Source organism: Hoplias malabaricus, chromosome 18 (assembly GCF_029633855.1).
Source record: "Hoplias malabaricus isolate fHopMal1 chromosome 18, fHopMal1.hap1, whole genome shotgun sequence".
In the NCBI taxonomy this organism is placed as follows: domain Eukaryota; kingdom Metazoa; phylum Chordata; class Actinopteri; order Characiformes; family Erythrinidae; genus Hoplias; species Hoplias malabaricus.
In genome coordinates this window covers 5,802,511-5,824,255 of record NC_089817.1, presented here as the reverse complement: position 1 = coordinate 5,824,255, position 21,745 = coordinate 5,802,511, and the positions used below count along the sequence as shown (strand labels likewise).

Genomic DNA, 21,745 nt, shown 5'->3' with positions numbered 1-21,745 from the left:
ATGAACAAGGAGAAATGAGCAGGTGTGTTAAAGGTATACTTCCACATTTCTCAAACTAATCACCATCTTCCCATAAACCTTTTAAGTTTAAAAGTAAACCTATTATTAGAAGCCAAATGGAAGTTGCTTCAGCACCTGCTGTTATCAGTGATACTGTGAAACTCACTGGATCCAACTCTCAGAACTCAAGCATCACTATTGGACACAAATTATAATAAAATACAACACACGGTGGCGCAGCAGGTAGTGTCGCAGTCACACAGCTCCAGGGACCCGCTCCGGGTGACTGTCTGAGAGGAGTGTGGCGTGTTCTCCCTGTGTCTGCCTGGGTTTCCTCCGGGTGACTGTCTGTGAGGAGTTTGGTGTGTTCTCCCTGTGTTTCGTCCGGGTGACTGTCTGTGAGGAGTTTGGTGTGTTCTCCCTGTGTCTGCCTGGGTTTCCTCCGGGTGACTGTCTGTGAGGAGTTTGGCGTGTTCTCCCTGTGTCTGCGTGGGTTTCCTCCGGGTGACTGTCTGTGAGGAGTGTGGTGTGTTCTCTCTGTGTCTGCCTGGGTTTCCTCCGGGTGACTGTCTGTGAGGAGTTTGGTGTTCTCCCTGTGTCTGCCTGGGTTTCCTCTGGGTGACTGTCTGTGAGGAGTGTGGTGTGTTCTTCCTGTGTCTGCGTGGGTTTCCTCCGGGTGACTGTCTGTGAGGAGTGTGGTGTGTTCTCCCTGTGTCTTTGTGGGTTTCCTCCGGGTGACTGTCTGTGAGGAGTGTGGTGTGTTCTCCCTGTGTCTGCGTGGGTTTCCTCCGGGTGCTCCGGTTTCCTCCCACAGTCCAAAAACACACGTTGGTAGGTGTCCGTAGGTGTGAGTGAATGTGTGACTGTGTGTGTTGCCCTGTGAAGGACTGGCACCCCCTTCAGGGTGTATTCTCGCCTTGCTCCCAATGATTCCAGGTAGGCTCTGGACCCACCGCAACCCTGATTGGATTACAGATAATGAATGAATGAATGAATGAACAATATTTACAGGCTGCCACAAACCCATGCTGTATTTATCTGTAGGGTTACAGACTGTTAGTATGTTACAGTGTAAAAAGAAATACCCAAAAGGACAGTTTAAATTAACTCCATTTAATGAACACATCGATAAATTTGATATTCTTCTACACACAGGGATAGCAGTCAGTGCTGTGAGTGAGGCACGGAATCTGCTACTGTCCTTTGAGGTTTGGAAATGTCTGAAAGAGTGTGAGCGGCAGGTGTAGTAGGTTTCAAGGGCCAGCTCCAAGTCCCTTTTCACCAGTTCCAGAAAAACATGCGGCTGCCGTGCTTAGCCGGCTCCAGCGGGCCTTCAACGGCAGAGTTGGGCTCTGGTCTTGGTCTTGTATGGTAGGGGTTCTCAGGCAATGCTCGAGAAGTGGCCACCTTAGTCACCTGACAGAAAACAAAAATAAAGTCTGAAAATCTCTGACAGGCAATTACAATCCTACCTGGGCTTTACATGATCAGAGTAAGATAGATAGGTGCATTCATTAATTCTCCAAACCAAAACATGACAACCACTTTGTGAACCAAGGTTGCTTTAGAAATCTGAGACTGTCTCACCTTTGACAGGTCTCCCAGAGCAGGCCTTTCCCAGCCAAGCTTCTCCAGCACACAGTTATCAAACTCCTTCTGCTGCTTCCGGCAGTGTCGAAGCTCAGCCAGGTTTGAGTAGTCCAGGCAGGTCCAGTAGTCCGTAAAAGACTCTGCACAGTTCCCCTTAATCTGCCTGTAAATAACAACAGAACATACGCACAGGCAGTGCAGGGCGATATGAGCGCAGATCAATATCACCATTAATTGTACATTTTATCACAATTATGATTTGTGAATGATTTTGTATGTTTGACCCTCACAGTTCAGTGACTCCTGTATGCTCCAGTTTTAAAGCTGGGATACTGTTTTCTGATGTCGCTGGGAGCTTATTCCTCTCTCGTTTTTTGAGCAATGTTTATATTTGGTGTGTGATTGTGCTTTGGTCACTGAAACATTTTATTTAATCAGTGTTTACATTTGACCTCTTGTTGTTCAGGATTCGTCTTAATTAAAGTCAAAGCAAAACACATTAAAACCACAGATGATGTGTTTTTCATAGGTACGAGGTGCTCGAGTTGCTCGGTAGGCCTCAGTGTTTAGGTTCTCCTCCGTGTTGCTTCTATGCGGCAGAACCACTTAACTACAGTGTGGTAGCGTGGTTTAAAAGGGACAGTGCATTAACACACAGTGGGGACATAAACTTTTGGTTAGTTTTCGATTAAATGCCCAGTCCTAAGCACAGGCAATGCTGACGGTTCATTTTGCTATTGCTAAGTTCAGTAAACAGTAACCTGCAAACTGATTACATTTATTTGTTAGAAATGTTGGCGCTTTAAAGAAAAAAATATTCCTTAATGTTCCTTAATGTCACTTTTTTTTTGACAGGGTAGTTTATTAAAAAATAAAGTCCTTTTCTATTCTGATGTAAACCATATAATAACTTTTAATCTATAATTCAGTAGATGTAAATAAACCTGAAACTGCTTCCCTCCGACATATTGTTCAAAAGAAAATACTTGAAAAGTAATTAAGGGCATGCTAATCTTTTAAAAACCACTCTGAGAAGTCTTTATGAATTAAAGAGTATTGCTCTGAGCTTGTATTTTTATAATAGGTAATCACTATGCCATTGACACTGTGAACACTTGGAAAATAACTTTTATCCAACTCTGTTTGTTTTTTTTAATCTTGTTAATTGAGCGTGAATAAAGATATACGACCACTTAAGTAACCATTAATAAAAAAGACCATTGTGACCTTGATCAGGACGAAGCAGATACAGAAATTGAATGAATGAACTTCATATTATGAACATAGATTAGATTACCTTCGTATCATTCACTAATCCATAACAATAGTCTATTTATTTTGATGGCTTTTTCCTTCTTCCAGCTCTAAAAGCAACTTTTCAAAGTCACGGTGGTCCCCACAAGCCCAGTGTCCTCTTTCTAACTCGATATTCTTGCATGTTTACACTGCGGACAAAACAGTTTATTCCAGCCTCCTCGGCAGGCCGTTCAGAGATCCTTGGACGTCCAACAAAAGCTACCCAAAAGCTGTTTTCTGTTTTAATGACAGACACCAGTCACGGTGCAGAGGCGTCACTGTGTTATTAGGGCCAAACGCCTGCCATTACCCAGACTGAAATGAACCAGACCACTTCCTACACATAATCGACCAAGGGGCAGATCTCTATGGTCAACTCAGGATGTAAGCAGGGCAACCAGACACTGGAGGGTCAACACATAATTACGAGATTTAGTCATGCATCATGATAATGTCACACCAGCATAACTGAGAACAGTGTAGGTTAAAATATGTGCTTTTACTTTGGAATCTGCTGAGATTTCGTTCAGTAGAATGCAGTTTATAACTTTTAAAAGAGAAATTCTTAAAGAGCAACCATTCTGTTTAAGTTAAAGAAGCAAGAACTTAGCATGGATAGGAGTTTAAAACGGACACAATTGTAAACAATCCTTTCTTTATTTAAACTGAAGTCACTAACACATTACTGCATTCTGTATTCATACGTCCAGAAGTCCTGCAATGGGCCAAGATGACACAATGACTGCTGGAGTGACATTAAAGGCAAAAAACACGATTCTGAACCTGAGCTGAGCCCAATTTTTAACAAAGTTTGAGACTGTTTATTTAAACCTGAAATATCCAGAAATATTTACTTTCCCTCCCTACTTTGTTAGCCAAGCAGAGGAAGAGCATGGATAAATCCAGATGCCTGTTCAGTTCCACAGCCCAAAGCCCATAATTCATTCTTAGATCTCTACCTTTACTTGCAATGTGGAAAAAGACTGGATAAAGAAAAGCAGAAAACACAACCAAAACCTCAAAGGCAAAAAAAAAAAAAACTGTGGGAAATGTGTGGGAAAATATCCCAGTTTAAAAAGGTATAAAAAAGACTATGTATTCCCCATAACCAACAATATTGTTGTTAATTATACATTTGCATACATTAATTAAAAAGCCCACAGGTCATATATTAATGCCTAATCCTGCTGTCTTTCATTAAACCTGTTGGTATTGATTCATTTTACACGAATGGTATTTATTCAGTCATAGTCTATAACTGCTTGTCCACTTCAAGGTCGAGATGGGCCCAGAGCCTTCGCAGAATCACTAGGCACAAGGTAAGAAGACACTGGACAAGGCACCTGTCCATCACAGGGCATCACACAAACACACACTCACAGCCAATCCACCTATCAATGCGTTTTTTGGAGTGTAGGACGAAACCCACACAGATATGGGCAGAACACGCCAAAATCCTCACAGTCAGCCGAGGTGGGGCTCAAACCCACAAACCCAGAACGCTGGAGCTACGTGACAACGACACAACCTGCAGCACCACCAAGCTGCCCGACATTTTTATTATCTGTTTGTTCACATCTTTGTAATGGTAGATAATGAGCTAGTGTGAAGCTGTGAAAAATCTGATAAATTATAACCAACTAAACCCAATCTGAACAAGGAAGATGTTAATTATTATATATTTTAAATGAACCCCACAAGATCTTGTACATAAAATTAAACATGTCTTACAAGAAATCAATCAGAAACCATTTTAAAAAGGGTGTGCTGAGTGTGTACTTGAGCGTGCTGGAGAGGCAAATGGAAGTACCTAAAGAAGTTAAGTGCACACTCGTTGACTTTCCTCCCTTCATTCAGACACTTCCTGGGATCTTTCTCTTCCCATCTGCAGAGCATGAACTCCTTGTTGGCCTTGTCACACTGTGAGCCTAAGTGATGAGCAGCTGCTTTCAGTACAGCCGATGATACACTGACCTGGACAAAGGGCCAGAAAAGATGCAAAAACTAAGACATTATACACGACTAAGCTGTCACATTCGGGCACATTTTAATGATTCAAGTGTGATGAAGTTGCAGGCGTGTATATAAAATATAATAATAAAAATGTAATAAAAAACAAAAGGAACAGGGCGTGAGGGTCGGGGGACAACAGAACTGCAGCTGGGAAAGACTGATTTACCTTAACAGGTGTCTCCACAAGACAAAGACATCAAACACATCATTTTTCTCAACGTTCATTTTAAGTTAAAGTCTACTAAAGCACATTAGTTACAGAGCTGTATTCATAATAAACATCACAGATTTGTTTTAACTATCGGCTGAACTACTAACTACAAACAGGGAATGGAGAATACAGAAACTATACTTGATGCTCAACTGATAAGGAAGCAAAATATGAATACATCTATAACGTTCAAACTCAAGTCTGTTCACATAAAATAAACGCACATATTCAGAGTTAAACAAGATAAACTTATAAAACTGACACTATTGAATGTGGCAAGCTGGAATCTTCTGTCCCATCTTAAAGGGTACAGCTGTAGCTGTGTGATCCACGCTGCAAGATTTAATATGGAACTGAACATTGCTAATAGAGTAAGATGAGAAGCAAGCGAAAATGTCAACCTCAGCTGCATTTAAAACAGACTGTTTAAAGTGTAATGGGAAATAAGAGCAAGAAATGAACTGCCGAAAAAAGGAAAAATATCAGCCGCAGTATTTAACACGGTTTGAAATTTAAGGTGAAACGGGAACATAAATAAGAAGGTATTAAACTGGCTGTAAAAATGCTAACCCCAACAGCCTTAATTCACTGAGCTAATTTAAGGTGGAATGGGGGAAACATGTACAAATTGATTAATAAGAAGTTAAACACCGCTGGTCTATTTAAGAAAAAAAATTTAAGATGAAATCGAATGTTCCAAAAACAAACTGACGATTAACAACCGAACCTCAGCTGCAAGATTTAAGGTGGAATGGGAAAGAAGTTCAAAATAACAAGCCACGAACGTAAGTTGAAGCTCTTGTTTTGTTTACTGCAGACTCGATACACACATACCTCCTCGACGCTGAGCTCCGACAGGGTCGGAATCTGCACCTCGCTGGGCATAGTGCGGTTTAAAAGCGACAAAAAATCGCACAGAACCGCAGAGTTTTCCTCTGAACACCAACCAAGGACCTGAACTCTGCCGAGAGAAGGTCAGTCACTGCGCAGGCGCCGCCACCTACAGTCGCGCTTACATGACGTAACCGCACGCGCCTTTAAAACACCAAACTCGGAACAGTTTCTATTTCATTAAAATAATCTTTAATTATAAATATAGATAATATACCAATAATATGAACTTATTATAAATTATATAAATATAATAAAATTAATATAATAAAACGTATTATAGCCTTGTTATAGGGATTAAATTATTATTATTATTACTATGTACCAAAACGTATTTTGAGTTGGTATGATTACAGCATTAATGATATTAATTAGTATTGCATTACAAATGCTAATATTTGACACTTGTAACACTGGTATTAAATGAGATGTTATTTCTCTTTTGTTAATTATTAAATTTGATTAAAAATCTTACATTTGTTTAATTGTTAATACATTTTACTTTATTATATTTATCTACATAAACATTTAAATCAATCATTCAGTCTATCAAGCAAGCAAGCAATCAAAACAACGAACAAACAAACAAATAAACAAATAAATAAATAATCCTCTGATGATTAACTTAGTGCTTGACCTTTGTGTATGAGTGAATGGTGCCGCTTTATTTTTATTGGACAACAAGAGGGAATCGGGAAAATGATCCGTGCAGATTTACGGTACATATTTCCCTAAAGAGTTTAAATCCTAACAAATTAAAATGAACACCTCTGACATCCGGAGACGCTCCCTGGTTTCCATGGGAACGCTGTGTCCGTTGTTGGTTGTAATGGAGTTCTCTGGCAGCAGTTACTGCGGTTCTTACAGAAATGGCAGGTAAAATACTGATCAAATTAAAATCTAATTTACCCTCTCACCGTCTCTGTTTCACTGAGGAGGACTGAGTAGAAGCCAGTGCAGACTAAAGACTCGTTCACTTAAAGCTGGGGCTGTGTTATGGATTGTAAATTGCTCTGGAACAGTGTTTTCTTTGGGTTTTTCCATTTCTTCTTCACTGCTGTAGCTCTTGCTCATTGTAGACGTCAAGGAATAACATGAGGCTTTCTGATGTTTTATGATAAAAAAAATGGCCTGGATTGTTTTGCCTTTGCCAGGATGGAGGGGAGAGGAGAATACAAACTCCCCACTCAGACCAGATATGAAGGAGAGATGAAGGATGGCATGTTTCATGGAAAAGGAGTCCTATACTTTCCCAATGGAAGCAGATATGAGGGAACATGGGAAAAGGGAATTTGCAAACAGGTGGTCAAATCTCCTTTTTATTTACTGAGGAGCTGTGTAATGATGGAGTATATTTTTTGTTTTGAAGAGACCTAAAAACTGTATGAATCATAAAAAAACTGTGAATCATAAACACTTCTGTAATTACAAAGACATTGCACTGAAAGGGACATTCTGGCTAGTTGTTCCCAACACAAAAAAAAAAACACTTCAGATGATGGCACTTGATTTATTATAAAAATAATTTATTATAAAAAAATCAGCAATCAGTGATCAATAATGAAATTGCAAATTATGCTCTGTGCTTTAAAAAAACTATCACCAATTTGTGATTATTTCAGCCTTTTCAAATGTAGAAATGGCCCACTCCAAAATAAGAATTTCAAAGAAATAACAATGCCAAAGTATGCAATCAAACCTCTTTTGTGTTACGTATTGAGAATTACAGTTGATTCATCTCCTCTTAAGAGTAAACCTGGACATAAAGAATGTCCAATAGTATTCCAGAAAGAAACAATCACTGGACATTGCCCAAACATGTGGACACATTTCTTCAACCAGGTCCAAATTACATCTCAGTTTTTGTCGCTGGACATTTTAATCAAATAGGAGTGACATGGCGTAATATAAAACCTGTGCGCCAGCCTGAAATGTATTAATTGCTGAGACAGTTTCTTGGAGAAGGCAAAGATATCATGCTAAATGACATCCCAATCTGGAGTAACATTAAATGTGCCAAGCTCTGTGTTCCAACATGAACTAAGCCTAAAAGAAACGTTTTAAAAAACAAGTGGCCAGTGGCCGTAGGGACGTGAAAACTGTGACGTGAACTATAAATAAATAAATAAGCCTAACTGTACACTGTGCTTCTATAAAATAGACTCGAATTGATACTTTTAAGAGCATCTACATCAGTGGCTGTGTTAACATAATATTTGTATCAAAGAGGGATGACTCTCAATGGTTGATGAAGGCTGTGTATTCTAGTAAGAGAAGACTAATAGGTTCAATACGGTCAAACCATAAGGCTGAGGGAAGCAAAGCTGCATTACAGGATATTGGATGACAAGAAAATGCTAGTTCATTGTTGAATTGATGTTTGAAATACTCTAGGTATATTATTCTACAATTTAAAGAATTTTGACCATGTCCATTTTGTTCATCAGTGAGAGTTTTAAGCCCAGCTAACACAATAGCATTCATTCATTCATTATCTGTAATCAGACACAGGGAGAACACACAACACCACGGGCAGTCACCCGGAGGAAACCCACACAGACACAGGGAGAACACACCACACTCCTCACAGACAGTCACCTGGAAGAAACCCACACAGACACAGGGAGAACACACCACACTCCTCACAGACAGTCACCCGGTGGAAACCCATGCAGACACAGGGAGAACACACCACACTCCTCACAGACAGTCACCCGGAGGAAACCCATGCAGACACAGGGAGAACACACCACACTCCTCACAGACAGTCACCCGGAGGAAACCCACGCAGACACAGGGAGAACACACCACACTCCTCACAGACAGTCATCCGGAGGAAACCCACACAGACACAGGGAGAACACACCACACTCCTCACAGACAGTCACCCGGAGGAAACCCACACAGACACAGGGAGAACACACCACACTCCTCACAGACAGTCACCCGGAGGAAACCCACGCAGACACAGGGAGAACAAACCACACTCCTCACAGACAGTCACCCGGAGGAAACCCACACGGACACGGGGAATCGAACCCACAACCTCCAAGCCCCTGGAGCTTATCGTGCCGCCCACACGATAACATATTTAGAGCATCCTTAAAAACATACTTAAAGTTACAAGGACGTTATTTTGTGGGGTCAGAGAAATCATTAAAGGGATAGCGTTGTTGTTAGAACCAACACAGGACCATACTTTGTTTTTCCCTGAATATCAATGGGACATTGCTTTTTAACTGGATAGGAGACCTCAGCAATGCTCTATTCCTGTCAGGAAACAATGTAATATTTATTTGTATCTTTTTAAATAAAAGACGTGTTTCATATGAGTGTATGTGCTGATTAAATATGATATGAGCCAAGGACACACCCTGGACAGGTGCAAGTCCAGCTGTGTTGGTCCGTCCATTATGAAATGTTTACAAATTGTAATGGTAAGTGTAAATGACAGCTAATGTTTTCTAATTTTGTGAAATAAAATTTAAAAAATAATATTTCTGCAGCTTTGATATGACTGTATACACTTGTATTTTAAAATGCTGCATATACTAGAATACACCGATGGTACATGTGTTTTAAACGCTGTGTGTCACTTCCAGGGCCATTATACCTTCTCTGATGGGCTGCAGTACCAGGACACAGACTGGGATTACTGTGACGGCTATGACCGACGCTTTTACACAGAGAGATGCAATGGGCTCAAACCTGCAGGTGAAATGTCTCACAGCCTGCAGCTGAAGATCCACCACCATCTACTATCGTGTTGATATGTTACATTCAATTAAGTGAACATGTGTTTTCATAACAGGAGTGACTCAGCTGACCAATGAGGATCCTCCACGGGTCATACCCGATGGCTGCTATGACTGTGGAGATGGATTCTACAATCCCAGCACCAGAGTGGTCAATGACTACCAGGGCAACTTTCTTAGAAATGCAGGTGAATGATGTAATGCTGTGTGATAGACGGTGACTGTGTGCTTGTGCGCTAGCCTGCTGCTACATTAGCCCAAATGTTGAATCTTTCACTCGTATCTTGCTTTTTAATCTCGGTAAAGGTTCATTTTACCCAACAACCTCCAAAAACCTTCAGTGTGTTTCCTAGTTCATAATAACAACTTTTCAGACTGGAGTCTGAAGGATGGAATATGTTCTGTGCAGCACTTCAGAAATATCTTTTGTGTTTGCTCTAAGCAGCCACCTGGAAATTGTGACAACAGAAACAGCAATAAAGTGGCGTAAACGGATTAGCGTAAATGCATGTAGAATTAGAGACTAGGCCGTCCAACCATGATGGTACGATAACTCGTCGGTAGGTCCTTTCTCTCGGCCAGAAATGCTTCCCCACTGCAGTCATTTGACTTGTGTTTCCAAAAGGAAAATGCAAAACACATTTTTACTCCCATACAATGCCCAGTGTTGAATCTTTGATTTGAAGACAATTCGGTGTGTCAGCTTTGCAGATAGGAATTCCGCTCACTGTGCCAGGAGTTTGGGATCGGCACACCACCAGACAATGTCATGGATTAAGAAAGGTTGTGGATTAAATACGATACGCAGTCTCTGCCTGGGTTTACTCTGTAAATGTGTGTCTGTGTGTGTGTTTGTACATGTTCAGGATAAAATCTGTTTTATTTCAATCGAAAGAGTAAAAACATTTCTGGTTACTGAGGTTAAGGTCAGGTTTTTTTGATTTCCAGTTTAAATTGGCATTAATTTATTCATTTCAGGACATATTTTTGAGCAGATTAGACATAATAGGAGCCACTTGCATGAGGAAAGGTAATGTCAAATGAGAGTAAGTGAAGATAGAAATTAAAATAGTAATGATATGTTTCCAAGATGTAGCGAAGATTACACTCCTAATAACTGTGCAACATCTGACAGGAAGGAAAGAGACCAAAAATTAACAAAGAAGTGATTGGTGTTCTCAGGATAGTGAACTGTGTGCCTTAGCACCCAGTGTGGTGTGTTCTCCCTGTGTCTGCGTGGGTTTCCTCCAGGTGACTGTCTGTGAGGAGTGTGGTGTGTTCTCCCTGTGTCTGCGTGGGTTTCCTCCAGGTGACTGTCTGTGAGGAGTGTGGTGTGTTCTCCCTGTGTCTGCGTGGGTTTCCTCCGGCTGACTGTCTGTGAGGAGTGTGGTGTGTTCTCCCTGTGTCCGCGTGGGTTTCCTCCAGGTGACTGTCTGTGAGGAGTGTGGTGTGTTCTCCCTGTGTCTGCGTGGGTTTCCTCCGGGTGACTGTCTGCGAGGAGTGTGGTGTGTTCTCCCTGTGTCCGCGTGGGTTTCCTCCGGGTGACTGTCTGTGAGGAGTGTGGTGTGTTCTCCCTGTGTCTGTGTGGGTTTGATGTTAGAAGAAGAAAATGCATCCTAAGACTTGGATAAATATCTCTGCAGGTCAATAGGTAAAGTAAAAAAGAGTGGATAGCACTATATTTCAAAAACGATACCTACATGTGGTTGTACCCACATCCTGACATTGTATAAATACAAATGTGTGTGAGCAAAGATGTATGTGTGTGTGAACGCTTGTGCATAGAACCCCGTGTATATATCCAAGCAGCACATGTTCTTAATAAAACCTATCTTAAGATTCTACATGAGGTAGCGTTACGTTGATGGAATACACAGGTCACTTTTGCCGTATGTAGACCACCGCAATAAAAGTAAATATGATACTCATCAATTCCCCCTTTGATCTGCGCACGTGTGCAGGTACGTGTATGTGTTTGGATGGGTCTTTCTCTTTCCATTTGTAATGACTTGGCAGCTTGCTGTGTTTTCCAGTGATGTGAAACGCACGGTTTGGTAAGCTCTGTCTGGAGTAACTACATGCAACACGAGACACATTACCAGCCTCCTATCGTCACACACTGACTCACAGCATTTAGATCTCATTCATATCCGCGTGGTTCCCATAACACAGAGAGACATGCGCATCCTGAGCAGATGTGTGTTATACATGTATATGGAATTATGGGTTGGCTTTTAGAATTATTGGAAAGTGTCGTGTTAAAACCTACGGTGAGTTGTGGTGTAGATTACCTGGATTATCTGGACTTTACCTGTCTACATTCTGAAGTTGAATAGTGTCAAAAAGGGTTTGTGGAAGCCTTAAAGAACCGTGTAATGAACTGGGCTCGAGAGCTGTGGTGTAGTTCGACTGGGCCACAGTGGTCTTTCCTTCACACTGTAGTCCGACTAGGCCTCAACACACTGGTGGAGTTTGATAGTAAAACGTCCATTGTGATGAAGCTCGTTTAGCCCACTCTTATGTGCGATACGCTACCAGCAGTACCCTGAGGCAAATAGGGTGTTTCTCAGCTGTTCTTCCTCAGGAAGCACTTCGCACCGTGTAGCACTGCTGTGTGTTTGCTTAGATCACTGCATGGGTCTTTGCTATATGTGTCTACACACCGATTTGATTTGTGAGCTCAGCGCTGTATATCTTATCTGCCCATCTGCCTGTCTGCGGGTTTGGAAGCGCGAGCCAATAGCCTTTTCGCTTCTCAGGCTACACGGCGCATGATGTACTCGGTGCTGTCAGATCCTACAGACTGAATCATCTTCAGAACCTGAACTGATGGTTGGGTTTGGATGAGCAAACTGATTAGGACAAGGAAAGGACAAACAAGAAGGCAGTACCAAATTTCACTTGGTTACACCAAATATAATCAGTTAGCCAAGACATGTCTGATGTTTGAGGTTGGCAGCAAAATGGCACGCTCCTTCTGTGTCTGAAGCTAAAATTTAAAGCGATATTTCAGTCCAGAATGAAATTTACAGTCTTTCCATTTCTCCAAACGTAGTCAGCCAACCAAGACATGTTTGGTGTCTGAAGTTTACTTGTTTAGTTTAGCAGTAACAAGTAACAGAAACTTATACCACCCTCGATCAGTAGTGTTGTGCAAACTGTATTCCACAACTGTATATCACAGATTTGCCTCAGAACATGTCAAATTAGTATGAAGCAGTGTTGTTTATGCATATCTTTGCTGAACCTTCTGTTAGAGCTAAGTTTAAGCTTGGGGAATGTCTGTCAAAACACGATTCAAATAAAAAACACTAGTACAACAGGTAAATAAATGCTAACACCACTATGTGATGTTTCCTCCGGGTGACTGTCTGTGAGGAGTGTGGTGTGTTCTCCCTGTGTCTGCGTGGGTTTCCTCCAGGTGACTGTCTGTGAGGAGTGTGGTGTGTTCTCCCTGTGTCTGCGTGGGTTTCCTCCAGGTGACTGTGTGTGAGGAGTGTGGTATGTTCTCCCTGTGTCTGCGTGGGTTTCCTCCAGGTGACTGTGTGTGAGGAGTGTGGTGTGTTCTCCCTGTGTCCGTGTGGGTTTCCTCCGGGTGACTGTCTGTGAGGAGTGTGGTGTGTTCTCCCTGTGTCTGCGTGGGTTTCCTCTGGGTGACTGTCTGTGAGGAGTGTGGTGTATTCTCCTTGTGTCTGCGTGGGTTTCCTCCAGGTGATTGTCTGTGAGGAGTGTGGTGTGTTCTCCCTGTGTCCGCATGGGTTTCCTCCGGGTGACTGTCTGTTTCCTCCCACAGTCCAAAAACACACGTTGGTAGGTGGATCAGCAACTCAAAACCACCCCCAAAAAACCCAAAGTGTCCACAGGTGTGTGTGTGTGTGTGTGTGTGTGTGTGTGTGTGTGAGTGTGTTGCCCTGTGAAGGACAGGCACCCCCTCCAAGGTGTGTTCCAGCCTTGCGCCCAATGATTCCCGGTAGGCTCCAGACCCACCGCAAACTGAACTGGAAAACCGCTTACAGATAATGAATGAATGATATTCTACATTCAAGACTTATTAAATGCAGTGCTTATGTATTATTTGAAGCTCGTATAATACATTAAAAATAACTAATACATTTAGTTTAGCTTCAGTAAAGTCATCCAGAATGTGTGGTAAATTCAATTCATATAATATGATAGTTACAAACATTTCACAAATACATGATAGTCACTCCTTTCATCCTCTTCGGTCAGTTTTTGAGTGCCATATTTGCAGTGCCTGGTTCCCCGCTGGCCCTTGGCCCCCTACGTCAGAAAGCATGGTGCCGCGACACGCTCAGTTATTTTTATCACTGAAAGGTGAAGGTCTATTTGTCAAAATGGGTGTGAAGATGGAATTTATTGCCAGTGGCTTCCCTTCAGGATGAGGGACAAAAAAAAAGAGGAACGAAAGGGAGTGAGGTAAAGACCACAACCCTCTGGAGGAATAGAGGAAAGAGGGAGAGAGGGACAAGAGAGGCTCTGGCTGAGGGACAAAGGAGCAGAGGGGCTTCAGGGGGAAGCGGAGAGGCAGGGATGACAGGAGGCAACAGGCTCAGGCAGCAGCTGCCTGGGCTGGGCAGGAAGACCCGAGGAAATGCCCCGGCCCTGGGCCAGATGGAGAAAGACGAAGGAAGCCCTGAGGAATCTCGACACACAGCGGGCTGCTCCACAGGGGTCAGAGAAACACAGACCACTCCAGGAGGAGAACAGTGCAGAGGTCCAGTCACTCACAAACCTGGGCATGGACCTCACTGCCTAATACAGTATCTCTCCTTGCGTGGGGAAACCATTTGCAGAGCATGTTTAAGACACAGTGCATTCATTATGGACTGGATTTTACGTTATTTGGATTTGGTTTCAAGCACCACCTGGAGACAACATCATTGTTTATGAAGGCTCCATCCAATAATGTTTTGTGTCACTGTATTCATGCACCGTTACACCTTCCAAGTGTTTTTTTTGCTATCCCTCTGAGGAGAGGTGTTTTCTTATGCTCTGTTAGAGGAAAGCCGGACGATTGCTTTGGTTCCTTCCTGATCTAAAAGACTTTGTAACGTGAGGAGGGCTGCTGCCAAGATCCTGTCATTACACTGAGCGGGTGTAATAAGGCTGGCCTGGCCCAGTGCTCGGATTAGAGGGTTTAGGGTCTTCACAGAGCGCCACGCATGGCAGCAAACCACACGAAGCTGAGGCTGAGCTCTGATCGACATGCCTTCCTCTCAAGACCATGAACAGATTGCTTATAGACAGCAAAGCTCAGGTTCGTTCACACACGGCAGCCCAGAGTCATCAAGCTTCTCATTGTGCGGGATTGGATCACCTAACTTCGGGCCATTGGACTGTAGCCATTAGGCCTCAGAAGGCCCAGATGGATCCTAGATTATCTTAGATTATCGCTTTTTCTCTGAGAACTTTAATATAAACGGCCTGTCAGAAGTTTGAGGATACCCTGCCTTTTCTGATGAAAATGAAAGGGTTTTCGCTCTTCATTTCAATTAAGTTGGAAAAAACACCTGGAATTTTAGCACGTAACATAGGACTGTGCACATGTTGAAAAGCTTCTTGCCTAAAGCTCAAACCGTTTGAGCGCTGATTAGTGCTGACATCATAAGAAGGGAATTAAACATACAGGCCTTGGCCTGATTCCTAATATGCAGTGTATTGTTAAAGGTTTTTGGACACCCACTCACTAGCCACGAGGGCAGTAGGTCAGGAACTAATGTTGGAGGACTGGTTCTGGATCAGAACACCTCTTCTGCCCTTCTCACAGATGGTGAGATGAGAAAACACGTTTAAAATCTGTCTATGCTGTTTATTCAGGCTGTGACAATATTATGTACACGTTGAACATTGTGACCACTGGGTCCACATTAATGTCATTCATAAGTTGAGCAGCGTGTCACAAATCTTTGAATATATTTAGAAGACCACCTAGTCAGTTTTTTGTGGACTGACATCGGAAAACATGGAATTCAATAAGCCATTTTGATTTAGCTCTGCTTCTTTTGCACAGACAAAACTCTTTGAGTCTGACCTTGCAAAGACGAGGTTAAACGGAGCAATGAGCAGAGAGATAAGAGCACTGAGTAAAAACAGAGAAAACGACAACGGAGAAGAAAGAGAACTGAGCGAAAACGGCTAAAAAACAGAGCTTATGCTTCCTGCAACTGAGCTTTGTGCGCTCGTTTTCATTTAAAGGAACAGGCGCTGAAATGGGCCGTTCTGAACAGGCTTGGGGCGGTAGGGGGTGCTGCTATGGGGCTTAATTTTTGTGGTATTATTTGTGGTAAAGCAATATTCACATATACTTCATAAAGACTGTGTCCAGTTACAATGTGTCCCCTTTAATAATGTAATATTTTTATGTTATAAAATATGTTCAGAGGCTCTCTGTCCTCTCTACTTGCAAGTGAATAACCTCTGTTATAGCCAGAGCTCCTGCTGCTGTACTATTTGTCCACATTTCCTGCTTCTTGAATAATTGTTCCTCTGAAAACTCAGGAACGCTCTCGTTTAAACAGACCAGTGCCAGTGAAAACAAGACCTGCCTGTGATCCCCTAACCCCCTGATACCACCACTCCCAAAACAGAGCCGTTATCACTGATGTAACCACCAGCGATCCACAAACAAACTCTCTCCTAAACCCCCGATAAAGGTTTTACAGTCCCATCAGACACAAGGCAGCGAGGTCCATGTCCTGTTTTTAGATCCTCATCTTTGCGTGAAGCATTGGCCGCTTCGTCTCAGAGCCATTAACACCACCGCAGCTTTATTTGGAAGGAAACACTTTTCCCTTCAGGTGTGTTTTAGGGATTACGATAAACACCTTTTAACAAGGTGCCATTAGAGCTTCCCCTCAGGCCGGCGGGCAGAGCGAGTGACGAATTATTAGACGACATGAACCAGGGATCAGCAGTAAGCTGAGAAAGGAGAGCCATCATTCAGACATCACCTTCAACCCACAGCTCTTTTCCTTTCAGATTTCGTAGTGTTTTCTACTTTTGTGCACTTCCACCACCTCCTGTCTTCTTCCACCTTCCCACATACAACAGAAACTGGCTGCCAGTCATACTCCCGTGTTCCATAGACTCCATAAGTCCATGCTTACGCTCAGCATCCTTCTCTAAGGCCTTGTGGGGTGTAAGAGTCCTTGATGACCCCTGGCACCTCTTTCTTACTAAAGGGTACTGAAGTGTGTAGACGACAGAAATCTTTCAGCGAGGCCTTTATGAAAGCGACTCATCTGAATAGAAATGATATGTTCATGCATATGGTAAGAGGAGTCATTTTCTGGCTGCAGTGTGTTCTTACGTAGATTACTATATTGTGTCCATACAGTGAACGCATTGCATTTTTAAGCCTGCATTCTGTCTCTTTCTCTCTTTCTCTCTTGACTGTGGAAGGATTGCGCTCGTTACTTTAGCAGGTTCCCGGCAAGAAAAAAAGCACCATTGATATTGAAATTGCATGTCAGAAAGTGACTATTTAGAGGCCATTTTGAGTCCACGTTAAACGCGGCCAATAAAAAACCAATCCAGGGTGCCTGAGGCTGCCGCTGCTGCTGCCACCTGTGTGTGTGTGTAGTGGGGGGCTTGCGATTGTATTAGCGATCAGGAGGCTCAAGAGGGCAATTTGGGCACAAATATGAAAATGTGCGAAATTTGCTGCCATTACCAAAGCGTAATTGCGGCTGGAGAGGGTCCGTCCATTCAGCCGGCCAATGGCTGAGCTCGCGGAGGTATTTAATTGCCTCAAATAAATAAATAATTGCCTGCACTTGCTGCACTATGGCGAAGAGTTACCCACATGCATACAAAGCAATGTGCTGTGCCATGATAGGCCTAGTTCCGTTCACTCACGTCGGCTTCATATTCCTAACTTTTATTTTGCCCTGAATTCTTTAGTGATCCAAGCTTTGAGCAAAGTGCAGTTTAACTCCAATTCCTGATTAGCATCATTCTTATCATATGAACTAAGAAACGGGGAGGAAGCGGCAGTGTGCCCTGTGGAGGGACGTGAGGCACGCGTGAGAGGCAGGTAGAAGTGGCTCGTTTTGGTGGCGGGTGGATGTTGGGGGGGGGTATCTCGCAATTACCCACAATCAGCGCGAGAGGAGCTTAAGAACACGCTCACGACAATGAGGGGGGGAGACTGAAGTACATGCAGCTGCAGAGCTACGGCCACTGCTGCCCATAATTAGAGCCTCCTTACAGAGAGAAAGAGAGAGAGTGAGAGAAAGAGAGAGAAGGTGAAAGGAAGATAGTGGGAGAGTTGGGGGAAAAAAGGAGGGAGAGAGAAATAGGTGAAAGAAAGATAGTAAGAGAGAGCGGGGAGGGGAGGGGGGCAAAGGAGAGAGGGGGAGGAAAGAAGGAGAAAGAGAGTGGTGTGACAGACAGAAGGATGGAGTGAGAGAGAGGGAAAATAGTATGAAAGTGGGTTAAAGATAGAAATGGAGAGAAGTGGAATGAGAGTAAGAAAAAGAAATAGAGACATGGAGAGCAAAAGGCAAGGGGAAATGAAGAATGAGAGCGGAGAGAGAGTAAAAGAGAAATGTAGAAAATGTGAAATAAGGGAAGGAAAGAAGAAAGGAACATTTAAAAAAAAGAAAAGAAAAAGTCAATGAAAAGGAGAGAAATTTGCAGGAGATGGACAAAGAGTAAAGGCAAGGATAGGAGGAAAGTAAGAAAGAGCAAAAAGAGAGAGAGAGAGAGAGAGAGAGAGAGAGAGTGGGAGAATGACTGTGAGAAAGAAAGAGAGGGTGCCACCAGACTCAAGATTCATGGAGAAGAAAAGGAAAAAAAGGGGGAGCGAGTGATTGAGGTTTCAAGTGGAGGACAAATTTTCATAATTGTTGTCTTAATCCTTCACATGAAAAATGTAAATTGCCTTAAACTGCGTCTGAATAATGCGAGTGTGTGTGAGTGGAGATTAAACTCTACTGACTGCAGTCTGAAGAGCAGCTTAAGCTCATAGCATTAACATAACACATTAACATACACACAGCAGCAGTAACCGCCGTAATACACACATGGCCACAACAGCACACACTACTCAGTCCAGCTGGACTAACTGGAAATGGCGTGATTCGGCTGCAAGCGTGAACGATGAGCTACAGTTTCTGCCATCATGCTTTTTTTCTTTTTTTTGTGATAAACAAAGGCTTCAAATGCACTTTTGTCTTTTATCTGTATATTTTGAACCTTTTTGTCAAATTGAATCTTATTGTCAAATCTACAATTTTAAATATTATTCTTCCGCCAAAGAAAATAGTTCCTGTCAAATACTAAGAACTTAGCAACCAATGTTGGAATAATGGTGCAACAAACGCACACACACACACACACACACACACACACACACACACACACACTATATGTAGGTAGTGTAAGTGTGTGGATTTAGCTGTAAAGCTAATCTGCTCTATGCTAATGTGGTACTCTTTTCACACTGGAAAAATAGAAACATATCCTGTCATATAAAACTGAGTTGAGATAAACTCTACTGGAACTGTAAAACTTGGATTATTTCTGTATCTTAAACGGGATAAAAGTCAAAATTGGACACGTCAAACACCAAGACACTGAGCTCCTGTTAGTGTCAGTGTAGAATGATGTAATTTGGCTTGAAAAAATATAATTGTCCTTGATTTTCATAACTGATCACAATCAGAATAGCGTTACTGACTCAGACAGCCACATTTCCTTCAGACTGGTGTGGAACACATTCTCTATTATTTAATGGCTTTAAAGGAAAAAGCAGTTGTCACCGAGATAGACTTCAAGAAATGGTGATGTTTAAGATTGTGGCATTTGTAAAAGTCTTGGTTAATATGTGTGAATATAGCTGGGCCTACATCTATGTCTGTGTAAATAATAATAGGCCGTAAACATGATTTTGCTTTGTATTTTCATCACACAGCGGTACAACAAAATTGTGCTTCCGAATTTAATCCATTCATGGCGGTGACCACACACAGACACTACAGTACACCAGTGTACGTGAGGCAGTGAGCGCACGTAGACATGTAGACACACACACACACACACACACACACACATCAGGAGCAGTGGGGGTTAGGTGTCCTGCTCAGGGGAACCTCAGCTGTGAATGTTGAGGGAAGAGAACGGGCTGTTTCTTTATTCTCTCCACCCCATGTTTCCTTTAGGCCCTGGCTGCCCTTTACACTGTAAATATTACATAAATATCTCATAACGATGTGTGTGTGTGTGTGTGTGTGTGTATCTTTAATTTTAATCTTAAATCTTTAAGTTAGTATTTTCTGGAACACTATTGTTGGATTGACACATCTTAGTAAAGGCTATTGTTCCTCACTCCTATAGATTTACTACTTCAGCATGATCCTGTATGACACTAATATAATTAATATGACAGATATAAATATCTGACTGCACTTTTTTATTAATTGGCCGCTGTAGAACCAAAGACAGCGTTGTTGTACGTTCAAAAATCCTTGGCCAATGATTCTGATGAAGCTGAGATTAAAGTAGGGTGTGTCTGAAGCTGATTGTTCACTGTGCTTTGTGCTTGTGTGTGTGTGTGTGTTTGTAGATGATGAGGAGCATGACTGGATAGTGCAGAGCTGCCGGAGGAGCTGGGATGAGTTTGTAGGTCATTCTCCTGTTTACAGCGTCCTAGAGGAACGAGGAGCTTCTGTCACAGGCAGGGACTCAATCTCATCTCATTCATCATCGACTTTAATAAAACACAATTAAACTAAACACAGCGTAATAACACACTCTAATATTACCATCCTATTGATATACAGCTGTACGTCTGGGTCTGTTCTTGAACTTTCCTGTTAGCTTGAATATGTAGTGGCTACTGAATGTATATTACTAATAAACTAGATCCTAAATGAAGGCCGCAGTGATGCTGTAATAATACATTTATTTACAGTGTAATAATGTTAAATAATTAAATAAAACACCATTTTTGAACACTTTAATTATATGTCAAATGTAGTTGCAGTTATAAACCCCACTGATGTGATAAACATGAAGCCATAATTTATTAATAACTCCAATAAACAGTGCCTCTGTCAGTGTTGTTTATTAACATGGGCATTGCCAAGATTATTCCAGGTGTAAAAACCTGTGCAGACCTACGTTCACAAATCAGGGCTAATATTATGACTTCGAATCAGGTTTTAGAACCAACACTGAATTATTTTTATTTAAAAACAAAACAGTAATTTTCTGCTGCAGAGATTTTCTGTAAGTTCTGAGCAAAACAATGACAATATTTGAATTTAATATCATTAATATACTGTTTAGTTGATTAAGAACCATATCATAAACAGTTCTGAGAGTTGTATTTGATAAAAACAAAATACAGAAGCACTGAAGGGGCTTCGCTGTGACTTTATGCGAGTCGGTAAGACCCCTGATCTATTTTGGAAAATAGACACAAACCTAACCACATATTTGTGTGTGTGTGTGTGTGTCCTGTGTAACTGGACTCTGGACAGAGATCAGTGCAGTGATGCAGACTGACACACGTTTCCTGTGTGTGATGGTGCTGGAATCAGTGATTGAGTCATTACTGCACACACTGACCCGTGAAGGGCCCAGCAGCTCCGCCATCGGCCTGTGATTACTTCCTGTTTTACACACACACACACACACAGCCACAAAACCTAAATATATTGAAAACCTAACCCAAGCAGAAATATGTGCTGTCTAACAGACGTTTTCTTCTGATTCTGATTCTGTGGTTAAACATTTTCACATTAATATACAACACAATAAACACAAATAAATAAAAATGTTTAATTTCCAGTTAAAACAGCCATGAATTACAAATTATCTCATTTTTCTCCATCGCGTATAAAAAAAGAGAAAGCACATATTTAACAGAGAATTACACAGAAGTCTAAACTAATACATAGAACTTCCTGGGTCCAGGCTTTGCCCTCAATACAGCTTCCGTTTGTTTCTGGTGGCAATGTTT

General features: G+C 42.0%; 2 protein-coding genes across 2 annotated transcripts; one reads left to right on the top strand and one right to left on the bottom strand.

Moving 5' to 3' along the window:
* Nucleotides 1-1,088: 1,088 nt before the first annotated feature.
* Nucleotides 1,089-6,110, bottom strand: ndufa8 (NADH:ubiquinone oxidoreductase subunit A8). The gene is made up of 4 exons (XM_066651363.1): nucleotides 5,945-6,110; nucleotides 4,697-4,860; nucleotides 1,588-1,753; nucleotides 1,089-1,416 (listed from the first exon to the last, which is right to left on the bottom strand). Exons 1-4 carry the CDS (start codon nucleotides 5,993-5,995, stop codon nucleotides 1,279-1,281), a joined length of 519 nt encoding a protein of 172 aa, XP_066507460.1. The 5' UTR covers nucleotides 5,996-6,110; the 3' UTR covers nucleotides 1,089-1,278.
* A 695-nt stretch (nucleotides 6,111-6,805) lies between these two features.
* Nucleotides 6,806-20,716, top strand: morn5 (MORN repeat containing 5). Its single transcript, XM_066651364.1, has 5 exons — nucleotides 6,806-6,877; nucleotides 7,156-7,303; nucleotides 9,604-9,715; nucleotides 9,813-9,944; nucleotides 20,345-20,716. The coding sequence occupies exons 1-5, from the start codon at nucleotides 6,831-6,833 to the stop codon at nucleotides 20,506-20,508; spliced, it is 603 nt and encodes a 200-aa protein (XP_066507461.1). The 5' UTR covers nucleotides 6,806-6,830; the 3' UTR covers nucleotides 20,509-20,716.
* The last annotated feature ends 1,029 nt before the right edge of the window (nucleotides 20,717-21,745 follow it).

Bases quoted from the DNA above. Each gene is read 5' to 3' on its own strand.
- ndufa8 (XM_066651363.1), bottom strand. From the start codon at position 5,995: ATGCCCAGCGAGGTGCAGATTCCGACCCTGTCGGAGCTCAGCGTCGAG. The intron at 1,754-4,696 runs GTACTTCCATTT...TGTTATTTACAG, and splicing joins TGTGCACTTAACTTCTTTAG to GCAGATTAAGGGGAACTGTG. The intron at 1,417-1,587 runs GTGAGACAGTCT...GTTTTCTGTCAG, and splicing joins CTCTGGGAGACCTGTCAAAG to GTGACTAAGGTGGCCACTTC.
- morn5 (XM_066651364.1), top strand. From the start codon at position 6,831: ATGGAGTTCTCTGGCAGCAGTTACTGCGGTTCTTACAGAAATGGCAG. The intron at 6,878-7,155 runs GTAAAATACTGA...TGCCTTTGCCAG, and splicing joins GGTTCTTACAGAAATGGCAG to GATGGAGGGGAGAGGAGAAT. The intron at 7,304-9,603 runs GTGGTCAAATCT...TGTCACTTCCAG, and splicing joins AAAAGGGAATTTGCAAACAG to GGCCATTATACCTTCTCTGA.